The sequence below is a fragment of the Takifugu rubripes genome, chromosome 5 (assembly GCF_901000725.2).
Source record: "Takifugu rubripes chromosome 5, fTakRub1.2, whole genome shotgun sequence".
NCBI classification, from domain to species: Eukaryota; Metazoa; Chordata; class Actinopteri; order Tetraodontiformes; family Tetraodontidae; genus Takifugu; species Takifugu rubripes.
In genome coordinates this window covers 5,055,061-5,075,229 of record NC_042289.1, presented here as the reverse complement: position 1 = coordinate 5,075,229, position 20,169 = coordinate 5,055,061, and the positions used below count along the sequence as shown (strand labels likewise).

Here is a 20,169-nt window from a genome sequence, read left to right as displayed (position 1 = left end):
ACGATTTTTAAAAATCAATGTCATTGTGGTTGAATATATGTCACAAACTTGGATATTATGATTATTCCCATCCTTTTGAGACTGAACCAATGGGGGTAGAAAGGCTTGATTTGATCAAATTGTGATTTTAATCAATGATATTTTACATGTTATTTAAATGATTTAGGATAAAATCCAAAATACATTTCTTGAAGATAGATTAGTAGTGTTTAAAATGAATGGAGGCGAGAACCCTGGTGTACGAGGAACACATGAAGGCAGCGCAAGTCAGGGTGACGTCACCTTTCCGTCCCACTGTCCCCGGCAGGGACATCTCCCCGCTTCGTCCACGAATAGTGAGACGGTCCAGTTGAAGACGTGAATAAAGCTGCGTTCAAGACTGTTCGTGTTCTTACGCGCTTTATTGTAAACAAGTAGCAGCAACCGCAGGCGAAACTGAGCTTTCCCACAGCTCCCAAAGGCACCACTGTACACTTAATTTGAAATTCATTCTGCAACAGAAACATTACATAAACTCTTTAAGCAAAAGTGGGTTTACAACACACAGCATTTTATTCAGGGTCTGTTTGCCTACAAACAGCACAAAAGGTAAAGGTCCACAATAAAACAAAATACAGAACTAAATCCTAGTTTAGTTTATGTTACTGTCTGGCACAACTTTGGCTGTAGATGAGATGAGATGAGATAAGAGAATGATCTTGGTGCCCATGTGAGAATGAAACTGAGCTCTTCTCATCATCCTTGGAGGAGAAGCCTCAGTGGCTTTCAGTTCAAAGTAAAATTTGCTGTATAATTTAAATACATGGATGGTGTCCCCATTAACCTCAGCTAACATGCTAAGCTCAGTAGTTTAGCTTATATTGGCCCCGTTATTGTTTGTTCATATGCGGGGGGTTTTTTGCAATTGAGAGACACGTGTGATGCAATATACAAAGAAAAGTGCAGTTTTTTTTGTTTTTTTTTTAAAAGGAAAATATACTAACCTAAATAACAGTCATCTTATCACGAGGGACACTTCTCTGGGCCTCTTAGTCTTTGATAATTCACTTTGTTGATTCATCACAAGCAGCGTTTGAATACAGGTCCATTGAAGGTGTCAGCAGGCATCTGGGGTAGACCCATGGTTCCCTTTCCCATCACTCCCTGCTCTCCCGAGGGTTTCCTGCCATGTGGCATTTTAAGGTGTTTCCAGTCCGCCTCGTTCTCGCAGCGCTGCACCCTGCTGAAGAACTTCTTGATGAGAGCTTTGGCGTCTTCTTTTACTGCGGGCACAGACACAGACAGTCTCAGGAAGGTCATCACATGCGTGACCTGAACCTTCAGATAATGTTCCCCCTGCCTTACCTTGGCCTTTCCCCTGACTCCGCCCCTCCACAAGAAGGTGAGACAAGTAGCGGGCAAAGGCCTTGAACAGCTCCTGCACCCAAAGAGACGGTGGAAAAATCCATCAGCCACTCAAGTTTCCAGGTCACATGACACAGCTGGCTGAAATATCTCACCTTGGTGGCGAACTTTCCCTGAGTGTAAAGCGGGTCCAGGTATCGGACCACAATATCGGCCGCTTCCTTCAGCGTCACGGGACTGGGCGCCTGGTGCAGAGGCCTCTCCTGCACGTCGGGGTTGAAGGTAACTCGTCTGGCAGAGCCATCAGCAGGGCAGCTGCGTTTTAGGGGAGGGGATGAGTCTCCTTCCTGGTTCACATCGCCGGTCTGGAAACACGTGCCGCACAGTCACTCCCCTAAACTTCAGATGTTCTGAGTCCGAGCGCACGCATCTTCGCCTGAGAGTATTTACCTGTGATGTCAGCAATGTGGGAGCTTCTTCTTCTCCATTATTCTGCCTGTGTGAGAGAAAACAACATCCGATGTGACAGGAGGTGGCGCTGCCATCGTTGTAATCTGGGACTGAGAGGCGTTCTTACTCTGTGGTGGACTGGGGCTCCACCGCTGTCAGGTCCTCTGTTTCGCTGTCGGATATCATTATCACTTCCGCTTTACTTCCTTCTTCGAGCACAACCTCGCTGGCTGGCCAGGTGGGGCTGATCTCTATAGCCTCTACAGCAGGAGGTGAGGGCTGGTTGCTGGTTTCTGCATCTTCGGTGGTGCGCAAGGCAGCAGGATCCAGCCCCGTCTCCCGCTCCTCCTCTCGTTTCTCCGTTGTTTGTTTCTTCGTAAAGTACTGGAAGATGTTGCGGGAGTTCTTGGCGGCCTCGGCCAGCTTCTGCTGCTTCTTGCTCCCCCCTCGGCCTGCCTTCGTGGGGCTGTTGATGGAAGCGGAGACAGCGGCCGCTCTGGCTCTGATGGTGCAGGTCACAGCTGGAGGTGCCTCGCTGTTCGTCTCTGCAGAGTCAGGGCCACATGTGGGGGGTTTCAGTACCTCCTTAGCGGCCTGGTAGGGGTTTGATGAGCCCCTCTGTCCAGCACCCACCCTCTTACGCTTCAGCTGGCAGAACCACAAACACAATAATGTACCCTCAGAACTCTATAACCAATATCAAAAGACTCTAATATGATATATTCCTACTGAGTAGATCTCTGACGCGGACGTAAAACCCAGCAGCTCCGCAGAAGAAGAGGGAGGAACTTCCGGTTTGAGCTCTAATTCTGGTGTGGATTCGGTGCCGATGCTTTTCTTTTCTCCTCCCGGCGTTTTCTTCAACTCCGACACCTTTAAAACGAGACGTCAGTGAAGCCATCTACCTTCATCTGACGTGACAGAAAGGCAGAAAGGTCAGCAGTCACCTTTCTCAGGATGGCGGCCTTGTACAGGTTGGACGACTTGCTGCTCTTAAAGACCTCGTGTTCGATATCCACCGCAGAGGCCACGCTGTCCGAGCTGAGACACGATGTGAGAGAAACATCTTCATGAATGAAACACACCGTGTAATGGGTGAAGTGCAAGTCTGCGTGCTTACAGGAACGTTTCTGCTGCCCCCTGGTGGCCATATAAAGCCTCCTGCAACAGACTCAGGCAGTGTTCTCTTGCCTAGAAATAGAACACACGTATTATTTTTGTATAAGTACCAGATATGTATATGCATCTATCCATCTATCTATCCATCTCCTTTCTGGCACTCATCCCTTCACTTTGCCAGATGATTTCTGAGTAGCTAACTACTCATTTCAGGATTCCAGGACAATGTCAGTACATGTTCTGTGTAAGTGTGAGGGGCCTAAGGGGGGGATGTGTGTGAGTTGTGAGACAGTGACAGCTGATCATGTGATCCCAGCAGAATGGCCAGCCCATGGTTCAGGTAGCGCAGATGAGCTGAGTTCTCTTGCTTTTCTGCCGTCTTCTGAGCCTCAAATGCGATCGGCTGAACTTTAAAATATGTCGTCCTGCTAGTTTGGGTGTTGTCAGAAGTGGCGGGGGGGAGGAGAGCGTTGTCGTACCTTCACGGTGAGCCTGGGGATCTTCTGGCTGTCGGCGTCCCTGAGCGGACAGTCAGCATCTGCAGACGAGGACACATCGCGTTAACCTTCTCAGGTGAGCTAAGGAGAGCCGGCAGGCCGTCATTAATCTGCACCACTGTTTACCTGGTGGAACAAAGTCTTCCCTCCAGCCCTCACTGGCCTGGGAGGACAGAGAGGAGTTCAACGTCAGAGAAAGACACTAGCCTCAGTCTCACTGCTGATGTGCTCATTAAACAACGTTCCAGTCATTTCAGGGTTAATGCCGGTCAATGGAACATTCCTGAACCTCTCCCGTCTGTTCCACCATCATGCCATTCCTGGTATTGTTGCTCCCAGACCTGACAAGGGTCTGTGTTTCCAGCTCGTGCGAGCAAGCTCAATTTACTGCAGCGCCCCGCTGGCTGCAGCTGGCAAACAGATGTGGAAGACATGAACCCTGCCAGCGTTTGCCTTCCCACCACGTCCTGAGCAACGGCCCACCGCGCGCCGCTCACCTTCCGCAGGCCCATCTGCTTCTTGAAGAGCTCGGAAAACTCCTTCTTCCGCTTCGTGCCGTCGTCCCCGCTGTGTCCACCCTCGCTGTGTCCGCCCTCGCTGTGTCCGCCCTCGCTTTCGTCATGCCTGCGGACGATAGTTCAGTCAGCGCCTGACCTTCTGCCCGGTTACACGTTCAAAGATCAATTCAAACGTCCTCCTGCCTCTCAAAGCCGTAACCCTTCTTTCCTCCCTCGTAGAGATCCGACTGGAAGCCGAACGCTCCCCTGGGCTCATTGCTCTGGGCTTGGAGCTTGGTGCTGAGCACCGCCGCGCTCTCCAGCTGGGCTCGTACGGCTTTGGGGTTACGGCAGTAGTCGCACGCTCCGGCACAGTTTGGCGCCTTGTCGCCGAAGAACCTGGAGATGGTGCCGTGACGACAGCTGGAGGGAGGACAGAGGGGACCCAAAACAAAAGAGAACTGGGAATCAGTTGGAATGTGGCAGGATTTGAGAGCACACGACAGACTATGTAGTGCATTATTGATCTGTCAGCTCTTGCGTAATCGCCACACAGGACTCTGATCAATGTCTGCTGTTATGAAATCAGACAAACAGAGCTCCATTATCATTGAAAACACAAATCTAGGTTCTGGAACAGTCCGTAGAGCCTCGTGCAATGCTAATAAGAATCCAAAGGAGGATGATTCCACGATTGCAAGCTTCTTATTAAAATCAGAAAACTACATGTGATCCCCTTTGAAAAGCTAAAATGCTAAAAAACAATCTGAACCAGATCCAGTATTATGCAATTCTTAAATTTCAGAGAACTCCGGTTTAACCAGAGAAGGCGGAGAGAGGCGCAGAGCAACACATATATTCCACCAGGCAGCAGCACAAACACAGCTGAGAGGAGAAGAGGAGCAGCAAAACTTTGACTGAGCCTGAGAGGAGCACCGTGGCAGAGCGAGCCCAGAACGGGAACTTTCTTTTCTTTTCACACCTTCGCGCTCCTCTTCCCGCCTGCACAGAATTACCGGCACCTGAGGTCTAAACCCTCCTAACCCTAATCTGGAACTAAGTGCTAATCCCAGTGAGTCAGACCGCTCCTGCGTCTCCTCTCTGTGTAGGCGACAAAAACATTGGGGCTCAGTTTTTTGTGTTGTTTTGGTTTTTTCCAGTGACGTAGCTGCAAGTCGTCTGGTCCTCATTAAGTGTGTTTTAGTGTGTCCCGAACCAGTCTGGGCTGGGCAAAGTGTGCGAAAACACCAAAGACTCTGTCAAGTAAGTGCCTTTTGCTACATATGTGTGTGTGTCTGTGTGTGTGTGTGAGGGTGTGTGTGTGTGTGTGTGTCTGTGTGTGTGTGTGTGAGGGTGTGTGTGTGTGTTTTGAGCACTCCAAAATTGCTCCAGAAGACCACAGTAGTCACCCATTCTTCCTCAAGGCTTTAGGTGCAAACTTGCATTTTGGATATTAAACTGAGCTTTTTATATATTTCTGAATGGATCAAACGTTACTGCTCAGCAAATATTTAATGAGTCTTAGATAATTGCAACACAAGTCTGCCGATTCAGTTTTATTTGCTTACTAGAGGACTGTTCCCCTTTTCACATGTTATATATTTGAATTAACACGTGAAAACCAAACTGGTCGGTCACACCTAGAGTGATTAACTAAAGCAGGCTGAACGTGACATTTGAACACCACCCACTAAAGACACAAGGCGACTCGTGTCAGGAGGACATCCTGTTTGACACGCGGAGAAGAGGACTTCTGTTGTTTTCTGAGCTCACTGAGACCACCACAGACGACTGGCCAGTTCCATCCGCTATCCTAGTGTAAAGTTACCCCAGGAAACAGGCCCGTTTATGCGCTCACACTCATCCCACATCTTCATGTAAATTTCTCTCGAATAATGTGTAAACGGCGACGTTCTCACAGCCTCTGTGTCACTTCCTGATGACACTGCTCGCAGGAGCGAGATGCCGCGCAGCTGTCTAACTGTCAGCAACTTTCCGCTCGTCTCTGCCTCAGGATGGACGCTAAGGAAGAAGCGCTCGGTCTCTTGAACAAGATATGGGTCAAGCTCCACAATCTGCCCAACGCCAACCCCATTGACCTCGGAGCATTCTTCATCATCCTGACCTTCATGTGTGAGTTCCCTCTTCATTGTTAGAGGGTTCCTGATCGAGTGGGGAGGGGTGAGATGCTCAAGATGCTGGTTTGTTTTTCAGTGACGGTTCTGCTGATGGTTGTGCTGACATGTGTGACCTGCTGCTGCTCAAGACGCCAGACGAAGATGAAGGACACCGGCATTTGAAATGTGCCGGTGTCCTTCAATCTCCTGCTGAAAATATAATACACCATATCTACGTTTGAGTTAAAGCTCGTGCAGGATGTGTACAGAGGACCAACACTCGTCCAACCCTTGTACAACAAAAGCACCTGATCACAGCAGAGTGACTTGGCAGAGTGCACCATGGGAAATCTGCTTTGTGAGGCATGGAAAAAGAACTCACTCGTTTAATAACATTATGAGGAACATGAAGATTGATAACACGGGCTATAATAGTAACAACTGCACTATGTTTCAGGCTGGCTTTTAAATTGTTTCTTGAAATCTTTAAGAATAAAAGTATATCTCTCCGTTTAAAGGACTGAGCATGAGCAGTCAGACTGGTTTTAGTAGGTGTTGAAGTAAACCTGCAAGTCCCGCCAGATCGGACAGAGAGCGCCCTCTGCTGGCCGCATACTGGAAATGATTAACGTTACGCAGGAAGTGGGTGTGCTTAGTAATGATGCGGCGTTGTGACTCCTTAATCGGATTGTAATAAAGTGTACTTTTTGCACGAGTGGGTGACGATCACTTACGCTTCCTGCACACAGAACGACACCATAGCTTCAAAGTCCGTAATGGCGGCTTTGTCTGTGTCCTTTTCGAAGCCTCGTTTCTCCTACAGACAAAATTCACTCATACCGCGAATGTATGGTTCTTTTTCTTTACATTTTCCCAGCTTTCCTGATGTTGGCCTACCTGCTTGCGTTTGACCTCCTGGTGAATGAGAAAATTGATCTGCTCTTTGTCTCTGGGGGAGTAGTAGATGCGGCAGGAGGATGGAAGCCCGTCTCTGCCGGCTCGACCCGACTCTTGGTAGTAACTGGCCAGTGATTTAGCCAGGTTCCAATGAGCTACAAATCTGACAAAAACAATGACATCAGCAACTCTAAACTAAAGTCTGTACGTTAGTCAACACAACATACCAGCCTTACCTGACAGTCGCCTTGTCTACTCCCATCCCAAAACTGATGGTGGCTACAATAACCAGGACCTTCCCCTGCATCCATTCATTCTGGACCTCTGTGCGATCACCAGCCTTCAGACCTACAGTGTAACCCACACATTTGACCAGGATATGGATTATTTTGTGCGTTGTAGTCCTACAACCTAAACAGAGGAGAAAATCTCAGACCTGCATGATATGCCTTGGCCAAGACTCCCAGCTTGGTCAACTGGTACGCCACAGTTTCACAGGCTTCCCTGGTCCGACAGTAGACAATTCCACAGCCCTGGTCATAAAGACACCCCAAATCATACGGTCAAATGTTCAATTGCTTGGAAAATCTACCAGCTATTCTCAGGTGAAAAGAAAGTATACAAACCTGTGGGTTGGAGTTTTTTTCCTGCTCTAAGGCCTTTTTAATGAAAGCATAGAGGTGCACGTAAGGGTTTGGCACAATCTCCCTGAAGATCACGTCATAGTGCAAATTACTGCGGAAGACAGGTGTAAGGAAAGACAATGGGGAGCACATGTTCAGGGATTTAACTATGTCCTCTTGCACATTCTTTGGTGCCGTTGCTGTCAGGGCTAAACAGGGAACTCCCGGCATGCGTGCACGCAGGCTGCCCAGTTTGAGGTAATCCGGCCTGAAATCGTGCCCCCACTGGGAGACGCAGTGAGCCTCGTCCACGGCCAGGTAAGACAGGAGACCGCGGGAGCACAGGTCGGTCAGACAGGGCTGGAAGGAGGGGGAGGCCACCATCTCTGGGGTGATGTAGAGCAGCTTCAGCTTGGGGCTGCTGCTGCCCAAATCGGCCAGAATCAGGCGGCGTTCACCTGCAGGGAGCTTCGAGTTGATGGAGCAGGCAGGGATGTTCAGACTCTTAAGGCGATCCACTTGATCCTGGTGTGCACCACAAGATGTAATTATTATATATATACAGATGTTGCTTTAAAGACTTGTGCTGAAACTGTACAACCAGAGAGTGACCTGAATGAGAGCAATTAGTGGGGAAACAACCATAGTAATCCCCTGAGCCAGAACTGCAGGTAGCTGGTAGCAGAGAGACTTCCCTGCCCCAGTCGGCATGCACACAAACACATCTCTGTCCCCTGCGGAAGGACAACACCAGTCACTGCCAGGCATATCGTTTTATTTCTCTGACAATATCATCCGAGAGAGATCAAAGAAACAGAAACAAAGAAGACATCTACCTGCCTACCACGAGTAAGCTAACTGCTAGCTAGCACTGACATAAAGTTTCGATCTAAATCGTTTTGACGTACCTTTGACAACAGCTTTGACGATATCTTCCTGAATCTTTGACCTGAAGTTTTCGAAGCCAAAATGTGTGTGCAAAACTTGTTTTAATCTCGCTGTGGTCATTTTGTTGTTTCCTGCTGCGAGCTCATATAATCCAATAGATGTCGTCTCATGCGGATGACGTCACGGCTCTGCAGAACTACGCTAAACTTGTTTTTATTTTTTAGGTTTATCTGTTACTTTTACACGCACAGCGTCATTCATGGGAAATGAGACTGACGGGGAAATCAAATTCTACGAAAATTAAACATAGGATTGTCGTATTTTAATGAATGTTTACATACCGTTATGTGGTTCTCTGATTGGCCCAGAAGCTACACACCTTTTACGATATGTCAGGAAGTAATTAATAGAGTAATTGATGGTGCTATGATCTCTTTAAAAAAGACGATAACATAATCAGACGGGTCTATTATCCAACAATTAAATGTTCACTGATTCATTTTTGCTTACCAGTAACTATTACACCAATTATCCATAATTGAAATATGATTAAAAGCAAACAAAATGAAACCCTTTATACAGAGGTTGTTCTTTAGCAGGTAAATGTCATCTAATCTAACAGATACTAATAAAAACGATTCTCTCCAATTGGGGAATTTTGTAAGTCATGTAGTCATGAAAGTTCCTCCCTCGTCCCATGTTAAGTCATGTTAACCAAAAAGGCAAGAAGACCAGGTTATATTTTCTTTTTGTTTATTTTTTCACAATAACTTCCTTACAGTGGAGATAATATTGCACAATTCCTTACATTCATAGAATATACATCTATATTTTTTCAAATATATTAAAATACATGATCAGGAGCGTTAGGAGAGGTGCTAGGACACTCTAAGTGGTTGCAACAATCACATTAAAGCAGCAGCGGCAGCAGCAGCAGCTTGGAGCTGATTCATAGGATAAAGCTATTTAATAGCACAATGACAGCATTGTTAATCAGGACATCTGAGTGATTATCATATAACCTCATTTCAGCTTTTACTGTGACGCTCAGGCCCAGAAGCAGGAAGTGGGGCACAGGCACTGATTCTTAGAGGTTGGAGACTTGATCACCAGATCCTTCACAATCTCCACCGTGCCGAACAAGGGGAACAGCCTCTCGTCAAAGCTCTCGTTGTAGGTGTAGATGTGGCAGTGCTTGTCCACGTCGTAGAAGGACAGCTGGCCGCGGTCGTAGTCAAGGTAGATGCCCACCTTGCGAGGGATGAGGCCAGCCGGCAGGGCCGTAAAGGGCACCGTCAGGGCCTTCAGCTCGGTGCCCCGCTCCAGCCGCAGGGTCAGGTAACCCGTATTCGTGTTCAGAGACTTGAAGCCTTTCCTCAGGGCCGACTCTTTGACCACGCCCAGACGCCAGTCCCGCTCGCCCACCTCCGCCTCCCAGTAGTGGCGCCCGGAGCCCAGGCCCTCCACTCCGACGGCGCACCACCAGCCGTCAAAGCGCTCGTGGAAGTTGGGGACTTCCTTCCTGTCGAAGCCGCAGCGCATCCTCTTTTGGTCAGCCGACACCAGCAGGTCGGGATTGGCCGAGTCCAAGTCCAGAGTCACCTCCACTGCAGGGGGACAGTGAGACGCTCACATCTCACACAGGTTCAGATTAGGGTGACTATTAATGTGAGGGTGACCACGTACCTGCGGCACCTGAGATCCAGTCCCACACTGCAAACGAGAGACGTTTGATTAAAACGTGTTTAGCATAAGCAGATGTTGGAAAATACAAAGTAATGAAATGCTGGACTGATGTTGGAAAATCTAAGAAAAATATTAGCGAATCCAAGGGCAATTACTCATTTAACCTGTTGTTTCATTTTAGGAACTAAAAACTTCTATTCTATTCCAATTATGAAGCAAACATAACAGTTTTACTTCGAAATAATTGTAGTCACCAGCTACTTTGCAGAAATTTACAGACGCTAATTCTGAACAACTACTTGATCTGCTACTTGATTTATTTCTCATGACCAGTCAGGAATTAAGTATCACATTAGAAGGAAGATGTATTTAAATATAGATTTAGGCCTGAGCGGTGGGAGAATCCATGTTGTCCTCTCAAAGCCATCGTATTCCTGAAAAGGTATTTTAACTGTTGCAATCTGTATTCTCACCACTGGATGTCGCCACCGTACACAGATTACCGTCATATTTGGCCAGATATTGATATTTCAGTTCAATCTAATTTATTAAAAATGAAAAGGAAATCCGTCTGGAGCCAAGAGGAACTCGGGTTATTAAAGTGCAAGTTAATCAAAAAATGTGACATACGAGAGGAGTTTCAAGGTCTTTGTAGCTCACCTGGTTGAGGAACGTAAGATATGGCCCCTGAAAGCAGACGACCACATAAGTGAAGGTCCATCAGTTGCCATTAAAATGGCAAAGTTGTTGAGTTACAAACCAGTTTTCTGAGTCCGCTGCTTCCACATGAGCCACTGCTGTGGGATGGAGTCCTGCAAACACAAATTTGCATGATCACACACACACAATCTACCTCCTGAATTTCAAGCAAACTACGCGGACCTTATCTGGCGGCTGCACTATGAGGGCCCACATGACTATCTCCATGGCCGCCAGCAGATTGGGCGCACGGCCCCAACGCCACGCCGACTGCAGGTCCTCCAGAACCTTTGCAACAGGTTCTCCGGGCCACACGCTTTGCTGAGAGCAAGACACGTCTGTTGGGTAAATCTGTGAGCAAGAACAGGGGATTGTAAACAAGTTAAAGAACATCTGCCACCTCAGGCTGAGCTCGCAGGTCCTTGATCCAGTTGAGGATCACGGATTTGGCCTGCTGGGCGTCCTGCTCGTCGATCCGGCCGGCCTGTTTGAGCTCATCCATCTCTGGCCAGCCGTCCGTCTGCAGGGGCCTCTTCTGTGGGCAGACACACACTTTTGTGAGAACAGGTGAGTAAAACGTGAGTAAAAGATAAATATATCAAACCTCTTTGCTCTCCAATACAGAGGCCCACTGCCAGATGAAGGTCCTGCAGAGGGGGGTGGGCCAGATGTCGTCCTGCTTCCAGATGTTCTCCAGGACCGCTGACCGCTGCAGAGGCAAAACGGAGGTTGAGGATCTTGTAATTGGGACATTATGTGCTGAGGCTTCCACAGCAGAAGGGCTGTGGTGTCAATTCCCAGGTTACCTGACAGACTCGCCCGAGCTCACGAGCCAGTTCTGCGACAAACAGCTGATCCTCGTCCAGAGACTCGACCTTCTCCCGCTGAGCTCTCTTGTGTGATTCCTGCCAGGGAATTCAAGTAATCAAACGCCACATTAAGGGGAGAAAACTGCCATTTTGTGAAGCGTCTCCAGGAGCATGAACACTTCATCAAGATGCACATCGTGCAGCACCTCTCCCTCAGTTTCAACTAGCAACAGCCCGCACGCATTAGCGCCGCGTTGCTAAATTAAACCCGAGGAGAAAAACAGGCAGTCACGTGGCACCAGAATCCCCACGACTCCAAAAAAAGACATGTTTGCACATCAAACACACGGCGTGGCACAAACCCTCAGTACCTTTATCTTGGCCGTGAGAGTTTTGGCCGGCTCCACCATGAAGTGAAAGCACTGCAGCATCTTCCCGGGAGTTTAGAGGCCTGTGGCGAAAGGAACGGGTCACACAGAGATGAGTTTAAATCTGATTACTGCTAAAGCAACAATGCGGGTCATGTCAATGATTACACCTGGAGACTTTACACGCCTCTTCAGGGAACAGGGTGAGGAGGTTTGGTGCGGTTAATGTTATATCAGATTACCTCTGGTGGTAAGAGTCTGCAGCGGGGTGGTTTTTTCCCCTCAGCTCGATTATTAAGTGGGTCAGAAATGGCCACAACGTGAGCAGGAGGTCCGAATCAGGAGCTTCCTGGGCTCCTGTCCTTCAATAACCAGACAGCATCCCTGCATGAGCGCCCCGTTTTCTCTGGGTCTGTCTCTGCGTCATCCCCAGTACGACCATCTTGAGCTGATTCCCATGCAGACTTAATGGCAACCACATCTGGACTCGCACTAAAATCCCAGTCGTGTTTTTGTTTGGGGATTTTTTTTAATTATTATTATTTTGCTCAGGCTATGTGTGTATAGACTAACATGATGCATTCATGCACAGGATAAACACTGTAAATGGGTTCGAAACAAGTAATAATCAGATGTGGATTAATCAGATATGGAAAAATAACTGGTCAATAATATGAGCAGACAGTAGAATTGAAGGACGGTGGGAAAACATGAGGCAGCAGTCTGCGGCGCTTAAACGGGTCAGCTGACTGCTGCAGGAGGTAAACACACGTGGAGATCGCCTTTGCGGCAAATCTGGGTTACAGACGCAGTGCGACTGTCACGCCAGGCTCAAAAACCGACTTTTGTGCATCCGTGCGTGCGTGAAGCGACGTCTTATTTAATTTGCTTACGGTGAAACAGAGCTGCGTCCTGCAAAACAACACAGACAAGCCGACAAGAGAAAGCTGACGAGGAATCGCAGCTCACCTTTTAAATTCAGATGTTTGGGAATGGCGTTTATATCCCTTCCTGACTTCTTCTTCCCGTGTTTGGTTCGCAGCCGCCCGATGTTTGAGGCGTTCGACAAGCAGCGTCTGACCTTGTTTACGTTTCCGACCCCCTCTCGGCAAACCTCGGCTCTCTCCGTCACTGACGCAGCTGATGGTGACGTCGATCTTTGAAGTCTTCTTATTGGCTAACCAGTGATTCGCGTAGAGGTTCAATAAAAGCAGACCCCTAACTTCATACTAGTTGGCTGTTTTCGGGGCAAAGAAATAACAAAAAACGACCTCACTTTATGTCAGTGTCATGTATGTTTTTCTATTCTTAAACGCATCCCTCTGTACGGATGGGAATAAATAAGGGAAGTCAAAGTTAAAAGGGGAATAAGCATGTTAACAGTATCTGCATAATGTACCGTAATAAATTGGAATACACAAAATTTAGATTTTAAAATCGAGGTCAATAGACGGCGAAACAGCGCCACCTGCTGCCCAACATTCTTAACGACGTGACTCCACTTCGACGAATCCTTTTTGAACTTAAACATAACAAATATTTCTGAATCTGTAATTTGCCCACTCAGACATGAACATAGACAAAATAGACATTATTACCAATTTAATTGTTTTCTTTTAGATTTTCAAGTATAACCTCTGAATATCAACTGATAAACCAATGGCGGCGAGGCTTCATATTTAGACCGCTTCTCCGATAGCGTGTTCGACCTACAGATGCCGATGAGAGGAATATAAAATGTATTCTCAGAGTTTCAAATTCAACATCTTTTTTAAATAGATTAATTTTTAAATAACTGTCATGGATTACCAGATTAAAAGATAACAGGAAACAAAAAAGATTTAAACGTGTCATTGAAATCAGAACCACAAGTATATCTGTCTAAAAAGCTTAAAGAACAAACGAAACATCAAATAACGTCATTCTGTATAACCATAATCATAAATTCAAACTATCAGAGGCCAGTGTTGTGTGCTGTTGGGTTTGTGTCTCCATCTTTAGACAGTGTTCCTGTTGACACTCCACATAAGACTGAGATCGTTGTTCAAAAGGAGCAAAGAAATGTTTCTAGCCACAGGCTGAGACTATTTTTCATAATTTGTAACCTATGGACAGCTGTCATTAGCAACTTCCAAAGGCTGATCCATGTGAGGCAACACTTTTATTTGTTTACAGCAGCCCCTAATGGAACGTCTGATAATCGACAGCAGATGATGAGGCTCCTGGTTTTGGAGCAGCACAATAAAAAAAGGCGAGTAAACAAAGAAGAACCGACTGAAGAGCAACTTCCTCTCACACGTCGTATCGTCGAAGGTGTACCAGCCACCTCGCTCGTCTCCGGCGACTCTCTCGGCACCGAGGTGCCAGGGGCCACATTTGCACAGAGTCCTCCCCTAAAGGCCATGAACCTTCTCTTTGGTTTGTCTGTTTGCATTCAAGTTTCAGTCATGGTCGTGCTGGTCGCTCAGCAGAGCTCACACGGGCAGGACTGGGCTGCCGGGAGGAGGCGCGGCCTGGCTGCAGAAGCTCTCCAGGTGGGATGTGTCCACACCGGACAGGATGTCACACGGCAGCGCCACCGATTGGCGGATGCTCTCTTCGTATGTCGGCGGAGGCTGAAGGCAAAATGAGACAGAAACAGGGTTTTAAGGTGCGTTGCTCCTGTGTATCACTAGTGGTTTAAAATGACTGTAGCTAATCAGGAAAGCCAAATCATTAAACAAATACTAAAGACAGTCTGATGTGGACAAGAGCAGGAGAGCTTCCGTCCAAACTGTAAACAAGAATCATAGTCAGCACGACCGTCATTATCACAGACACCAAACACTGAGCGTACAGGACAAATAAACCTCAGCTTTGATATCTGTCCCTGAAAAAAACTGTAAAGTTTCTGTTCATATTCCACAAAAGTCTCCATACTGGATGTTCTGTATCTCTCCGAGTGGATTCACACTCCCAGAGAACCATTTTTATCTCTTAATTAGCGTCTCGGGCGACAAGCGCGACCCTACAACCCTGGGCTGTGTCTGAAACATGCACCAGACACACACACACACACACACACACACACACAGACACACACACACACACACACACACACACACACAGCAGGCCACAAAGTTTTACGACCATTCCTCCTTGGGCCGTTGGGCAGACACCTCACACCCTTACATGAAGGGGGAAGTCATTCGAACTCCTCTTTAGATGGGGGGTGAGACAAGAGGAGACTCATTTATGCATGTGTGTGTGTGTGTGTGTGTGTGTGTTGTCATTCTAGGGATTGTTTAATTAAGTCCAAAAAGATGGAGAAGGTCAAACAGGGGAAGTCAGGAGCACAAAGCTGCATTCCTGGCTCCTGTTTGCACTGATGATGCTGACTTTAATTATGTTTGATGTGCCTTTTTCTCATTACCTTGTTTACTCAAGCGTTGTGGGAGTCAAAAGGGAACGATCAACACGGTGGAGCCTTGAAAGCCACCGCGAGCACAATTCAGCGGGGAGCATTAGAGGCGCCGGCATCTGTTTACCGCTCTCCGAATGCTATCTAATCTTATCTTCAGTAATGAATGACAGCAGTTGTGCTTCTCGTTGTGCGTGTCCCCTTTGGTTTAAGAACAGCTAACGTCTGACCTCGGTGCCGATCCATTCGGCGGTCTCGCCATTAAATGATTGGCGAGGACAGGTCCTTGATTTGAAGGTCATCTTGCAGGGGTTAAATGTACCAACATTAGCTGAGGTATCATTAGCAGTCAGCAGCAGGGAGGGAGCATGGAGCATAAAATTAGCATTTAGCTTATCAGATGAGTTACTTTGCAAACAGTCGAATGTGACATTAACGTTTGCCTGGGTCTAATGCGAAGGAAAAGAGCGTCCATTTTAGAGCTGGACGGTCTTACATCAGTTGCCTGGTGACCAGTAAATAAAGAAGAATCACAACTTCCAAATGGAATAGATTAGAGTTATTAGAGCTGCTTTGTGGCTGGACTCAGCAATTGTCGGTCCACAAGGACTCGACACACGCGAAGACTCCCCGCAGCGGCCTCCGCCACCTCCCGCTCTGGTCCACCCTCAAGCCCCAACGTCACCTACCTCGGTCTCAATGGGTCCATTTAAGCCGAAGCGATCTGCGATCATCATGTGGATCTGCCTCTGGCGGTCCTTTTTACGGACGCTCTCGTAGGAGGGGAGCCTCGGCAGGGGGGCTTCCAGCGAGGGCAGGCTGTAGCTGGAGGGCAGGCCCACGTAAAACAGCTGAGCCGCCTGCTGACAGGACACACGGGGACACACAGAGCGACAGTTATATTAAGGACAGGAAACGGCGGCCTGTCAGCCCCGAGGATTGTGGATAATGATGACCCAAAGGAGTCCCGTCTCTTTAAGCCGAGCGGATGGGTCCTTTCCGAAGCCCCCCGAATCTGAAGATTATGCCTCCCGGGACCTCTCACCTGAGCGTCCGTGTCATCTGGGGCCTGTGTCGTGTCGAGGCAAGGCGAGCCCACCAGCATCTGCCTGCTGCTGTAGTACTGAGGCGGAGCGCCCTGTAAAACAGGCAGCAGCGGCACGTCAGAGGGCAACAGGGCCGTAGTTAATATTTAAAATGCCTCTGTTTGTACGCCTCTCCTTTAACCAGTTGTCCTACAACACCTCAATCACCGCAATTAGTCCAAAAAAGAGTCTTTTCTGCCTAATTGAGCGATTTTCGTGCCTGGTTTCATCGCTGCAGACGCTGTTTGGTTTGGCCATACCATAAATTATCCCATCAATACAATCGCCACCCTCCAATTTCTGCACCCCCCCCCCCCTATCGACCCACCCCCTCCAGAACAAGGCCTGTCACAGTCTGACTGTATAAGGAGCAAGGGTCCCGGAATGAAAAGGCTACCAGGAAAACAAGTAATTGCCTTGGGTTTAAACGAGTTGCCTTTTTGTTCTCGGAACAATGGGGCGTCCTACTGTGTCCCCAGGCTCCCCAGGCAATAAACCACGGCCTCTCTCAGCGACCGTCCTTTTAACAGAGGCAGGTACCCGCTAACGAGCGCACCCCGATACACGTCGCGGCGTCGTGCCTCATCTGAGACGCCTTAAAGGGATTCAGGTGTCCCGGCTGTTGGACGATGTCCGCCGCAACCGGTCGGGAGTCCGGCGTGCACGACAGATAAGTGGAGGAATTTCAGATTTATCATTTTCCCAGGCCGGTTAAACAATGACATCACTCACAGGCCGAGCGGCGCACTCCGCTGACCTCTGCCACGGCCCTCACCGCCTTGAAAAATGCGATGGCAAAGGTCACTTTCCCTCACACTGTTTTGAGCCCTTTAAGAACTCCCCAAAAAGTCCTCAGGACAGGGGAGAAAGAGGGAGACTCGTCCTTTTGTGCGTTTGCCACCGATTCAAAAGCACAACCGTGTAAAATCAGAGGTGAATCCGGGGGGAGGACAGCAGCAGCGTGCCTTTTTCACCACCGCAAAGCCAAAGAGGACTCATTGTCCTCTCCCTGTGTCCCCAACACACACAATGGGCTCTGCCCACCATTCATGCTGCGAACTGAAGCGGGCATGGGACGATGAAGTTAAGGACACGAAGGGAGACTCCGTCTTCCAACGACGCCGCTCCCCCCCCCCACACAGCGGCGACATTCAGAGCAACCATCCGAGAGCCCAAACTGCTGAGGCTGAGCTCAGGGGAGGGGACGCCGAGCACGTCCTGTGGTTTCTTATCAGGCACGCCGTGAGTAACAGGCGGGCCATAATGCGGTCCGTTTGTTCCGGCGGAACGCACTGTTGGTTCCTCAAATGGGACGGGAGAGGCCTTTCTCTGGAAACCGCAGCGGAGCAGTTTCCTGTCTGCTGACATAGGTGGTTGTGGGGGGGTATGAGTCGTCCCTTGCTATCTAGAGATAACACTCAAACAAACAAACACCCCTGAGAGGCGAGAAGCATGTCAGGGACAGGAAGCAGAAGGGCCAATGACAGGCTACTTTCACCTTTCCGCTTCACACCCCGGTGACACAGGGACAGTGCTGCCGCTCACTTTATACCCAAATGGGCTGATTTCCTTACACCGGTTCTGAACTCGTCTCTCTATTATAGGACAAACGTGTGTCCAATCCCATGGTCGTGTCCGCGGGGCAGCTAATTTAACTGAGGCAAATGGCGGCGATGGTATCAGGTTTATTCCAGCCCTTCTACCGCAGCCGTGAAAATTCAGTTTGACGCGTCTTTCGCTTGGCTGAATATAGAATATCATTTGTTTCCTCTAAAGGAGGACGCTGCACAAAAGGCAGTTTCTGTGTCCCCGTGTGGGAAAAAGGGCCTTACCATATCCGTGCGTTGGCCTCGGCAGGAGCGGGCTTTACAACAGTGAGGATCCTTGTTGTAAATAATGGAGATCAGCACCAGGACGACCACAAAAAACACCAGGGAGAAAACTGGGGACAGAGGGGACAGAGGGGACAGTCATCACCACTGGGTCTTCTGAAAAAGTTCAGCCTGAGAAAGTTTCATGTTCCCACTGACAGACTGGAGTTGGGATTTGAACGCTTTAAGGTGTAATCTCCCTCCTCTGCTCTTGCCAGTCTGTCCAAAACAGTGGCAGCGTGAAAAGAACCTGATTGGATTATTCATTAAATGTTATTACACAGGGATCGCGACCATAACGTCAGGCACAAAGACAAAGAAGTCGCACCGGCCGCGCCGCAGATGCGCTCAGCGAGGGAAAATAAGACGATCCCGTATAAAAAAAGAAGCAACGACGGAGAAAATGATTTCATTTTCACTCACAGGACGCGGCGACCACCGTGATCTGTTCCGATGTCAGCTGCGGGGGGGGCACGGTCGGACCTGCGGCGGTGGTCATCTCTCCCGTGTAAACTGTCGTCGTCTCCATCGGGAACCCTCCAGATCTCCCCTGGCTTCGCGCAAAAGTGCCTCCACCTCACATGTCCGAGGAAAAGTAACTTTCTGTCGTGCACCCTGGACGTCTGTCGGCCGCGGACGCGCGGAGGCGCTGCACATGCGCTCCGCAGCTCGAGTCGGACTCCCGACGGCGGACACGCCGGAGTGTTTATGACGGAGTGGCGAAGGCGCACTGGCGCGCTCCCCGCCTGGCCTCATGACGTCGCTCTCCGCCTCCGAAGTGTTTGATTTATGGCGGGGGAAGGTCAACATATATATTATATATATACATATTAGATCTAATGCACATCTCATAACCCGTGCGCACGGACAGATTTATGATTAAACATATATATTTAATTTAAGAGCCGTGCGTATTTCAAATAGTCTTATCACACCAAGAGCAGAAAGTAAATTTCTTAATATGACCAAAACACAATGTTGCTCCTTCCGCAAGATATAATTAATCCATCCAGACCAGTAGGTGAACACTCGGGATGCCTGAGCCGGATTCCCGTCACCCGGGTAACCGTGCGGGAGGTCCCGTCGGATCTCTGCCAGACAAAGACAACGCAAATATTAGTATTCATGGGGGTACGTGTGTAGCAATCTGCCCCAAAAGATAGACAACATCAGAAGATTTAGCTCCACTGTCATTTAATCACCAGCCAAGGAACCTTTTTATGTGCGTGTGAGGATGTTCAAACATGCCACGTTAATGAGTCCTGCAGCGAGTTGAACCAAACGCACAGGTGGTTTATGCGTGAAATGGTAATCTAGTTGTAATAAAACCACGTTTACGGCCTGACAAATTCAATAAGAGTTAATGCCAACCCGTGTAATGACACCACATGGCGGACAAAGACAACGTGACTGATGATGCCTCCTGTTGTGCGGGACATGGACTACAAGAGGAGTTGTCATATCATATTTAACACCAGAGGTTCTGGTCCAAGTCAACAGGCCTGTAGACAGGGTGGATTCGGTCCAAATGGAAAATGGTGTCCGTCTTTAGGGTCCTATCATTCACCAAAACGGAAAATAACAAAATCAATGATAAGGAATCCACAAGGTTGCTGCGTGTACATGAGATTACAATCGTTTCCTTTCACCTTTTCACCTACGCCATAAATCAGCCTGCGTGGCGCCTCATTCATTCTCTCCCGACAGTGTTGATTGGCACTGAAACCGCATTTATTCGAGGCTTTTTTCACTCTTTGGAAACAAACTTTGCGGCGACGCCGCGTGTGCGCGCAGGCCGGAGCGCGCCGCGCCCCCGCTC

At 48.5% G+C, this 20,169-nt stretch overlaps 3 protein-coding genes and 1 long non-coding RNA gene across 8 annotated transcripts; 1 reads left to right on the top strand and 3 right to left on the bottom strand.

Moving 5' to 3' along the window:
* Positions 1 to 382: 382 nt before the first annotated feature.
* recql5 (RecQ helicase-like 5) lies at positions 383 to 8,616 on the bottom strand. Of its 2 annotated transcripts, XR_003888435.1 has the most exons (20): positions 8,453 to 8,616; positions 8,157 to 8,278; positions 7,548 to 8,069; positions 7,358 to 7,454; positions 7,158 to 7,269; positions 6,922 to 7,084; positions 6,759 to 6,841; positions 4,112 to 4,330; positions 3,908 to 4,034; positions 3,537 to 3,573; positions 3,393 to 3,451; positions 2,915 to 2,985; positions 2,742 to 2,835; positions 2,524 to 2,667; positions 1,922 to 2,442; positions 1,795 to 1,840; positions 1,500 to 1,709; positions 1,345 to 1,417; positions 984 to 1,262; positions 383 to 491 (listed from the first exon to the last, which is right to left on the bottom strand). XR_003888435.1 is itself a non-coding variant. In XM_029836004.1 (19 exons), exons 1-19 carry the CDS (start codon positions 8,550 to 8,552, stop codon positions 1,060 to 1,062), a joined length of 3,003 nt encoding a protein of 1,000 aa, XP_029691864.1. In that variant the 5' UTR covers positions 8,553 to 8,616; the 3' UTR covers positions 383 to 1,059. The 2 variants fall into 2 exon arrangements, 1 of the variants encoding a protein (XP_029691864.1); XM_029836004.1 differs by having other exon boundaries at positions 383 to 1,262.
* Positions 3,381 to 6,739, top strand: LOC105416423 (uncharacterized). Of its 2 annotated transcripts, XR_003888436.1 has the most exons (5): positions 3,381 to 3,486; positions 4,713 to 4,979; positions 5,068 to 5,170; positions 5,922 to 6,040; positions 6,122 to 6,739. It is a non-coding gene; the product is annotated as an uncharacterized lncRNA (long non-coding RNA). The 2 variants fall into 2 exon arrangements; XR_964540.2 differs by lacking the exon at positions 3,381 to 3,486 and having other exon boundaries at positions 4,547 to 4,979.
* A 552-nt stretch (positions 8,617 to 9,168) lies between the features above and the next one.
* On the bottom strand, positions 9,169 to 13,121 carry LOC101067909 (butyrophilin subfamily 3 member A3). Its single transcript, XM_011603784.2, has 10 exons — positions 12,964 to 13,121; positions 11,998 to 12,077; positions 11,624 to 11,722; positions 11,422 to 11,526; positions 11,218 to 11,352; positions 11,001 to 11,138; positions 10,879 to 10,930; positions 10,779 to 10,805; positions 10,119 to 10,145; positions 9,169 to 10,039 (listed from the first exon to the last, which is right to left on the bottom strand). The coding sequence occupies exons 2-10, from the start codon at positions 12,055 to 12,057 to the stop codon at positions 9,480 to 9,482; spliced, it is 1,203 nt and encodes a 400-aa protein (XP_011602086.1). The 5' UTR covers positions 12,058 to 12,077; positions 12,964 to 13,121; the 3' UTR covers positions 9,169 to 9,479.
* A 460-nt stretch (positions 13,122 to 13,581) lies between these two features.
* On the bottom strand, positions 13,582 to 20,141 carry LOC105416422 (uncharacterized). 3 transcript variants are annotated; one of them, XM_011603782.2, is made up of 7 exons: positions 20,000 to 20,141; positions 19,722 to 19,906; positions 18,774 to 19,441; positions 18,312 to 18,421; positions 16,440 to 16,532; positions 16,084 to 16,257; positions 13,582 to 14,609 (listed from the first exon to the last, which is right to left on the bottom strand). In XM_011603782.2, the coding sequence occupies exons 3-7, from the start codon at positions 18,877 to 18,879 to the stop codon at positions 14,469 to 14,471; spliced, it is 624 nt and encodes a 207-aa protein (XP_011602084.1). In that variant the 5' UTR covers positions 18,880 to 19,441; positions 19,722 to 19,906; positions 20,000 to 20,141; the 3' UTR covers positions 13,582 to 14,468. The 3 variants fall into 3 exon arrangements, with proteins under 3 accessions (XP_011602084.1, XP_011602085.1, XP_029692797.1); XM_011603783.2 differs by having other exon boundaries at positions 16,084 to 16,254; XM_029836937.1 differs by lacking the exon at positions 16,440 to 16,532.
* Positions 20,142 to 20,169: the final 28 nt, after the last annotated feature.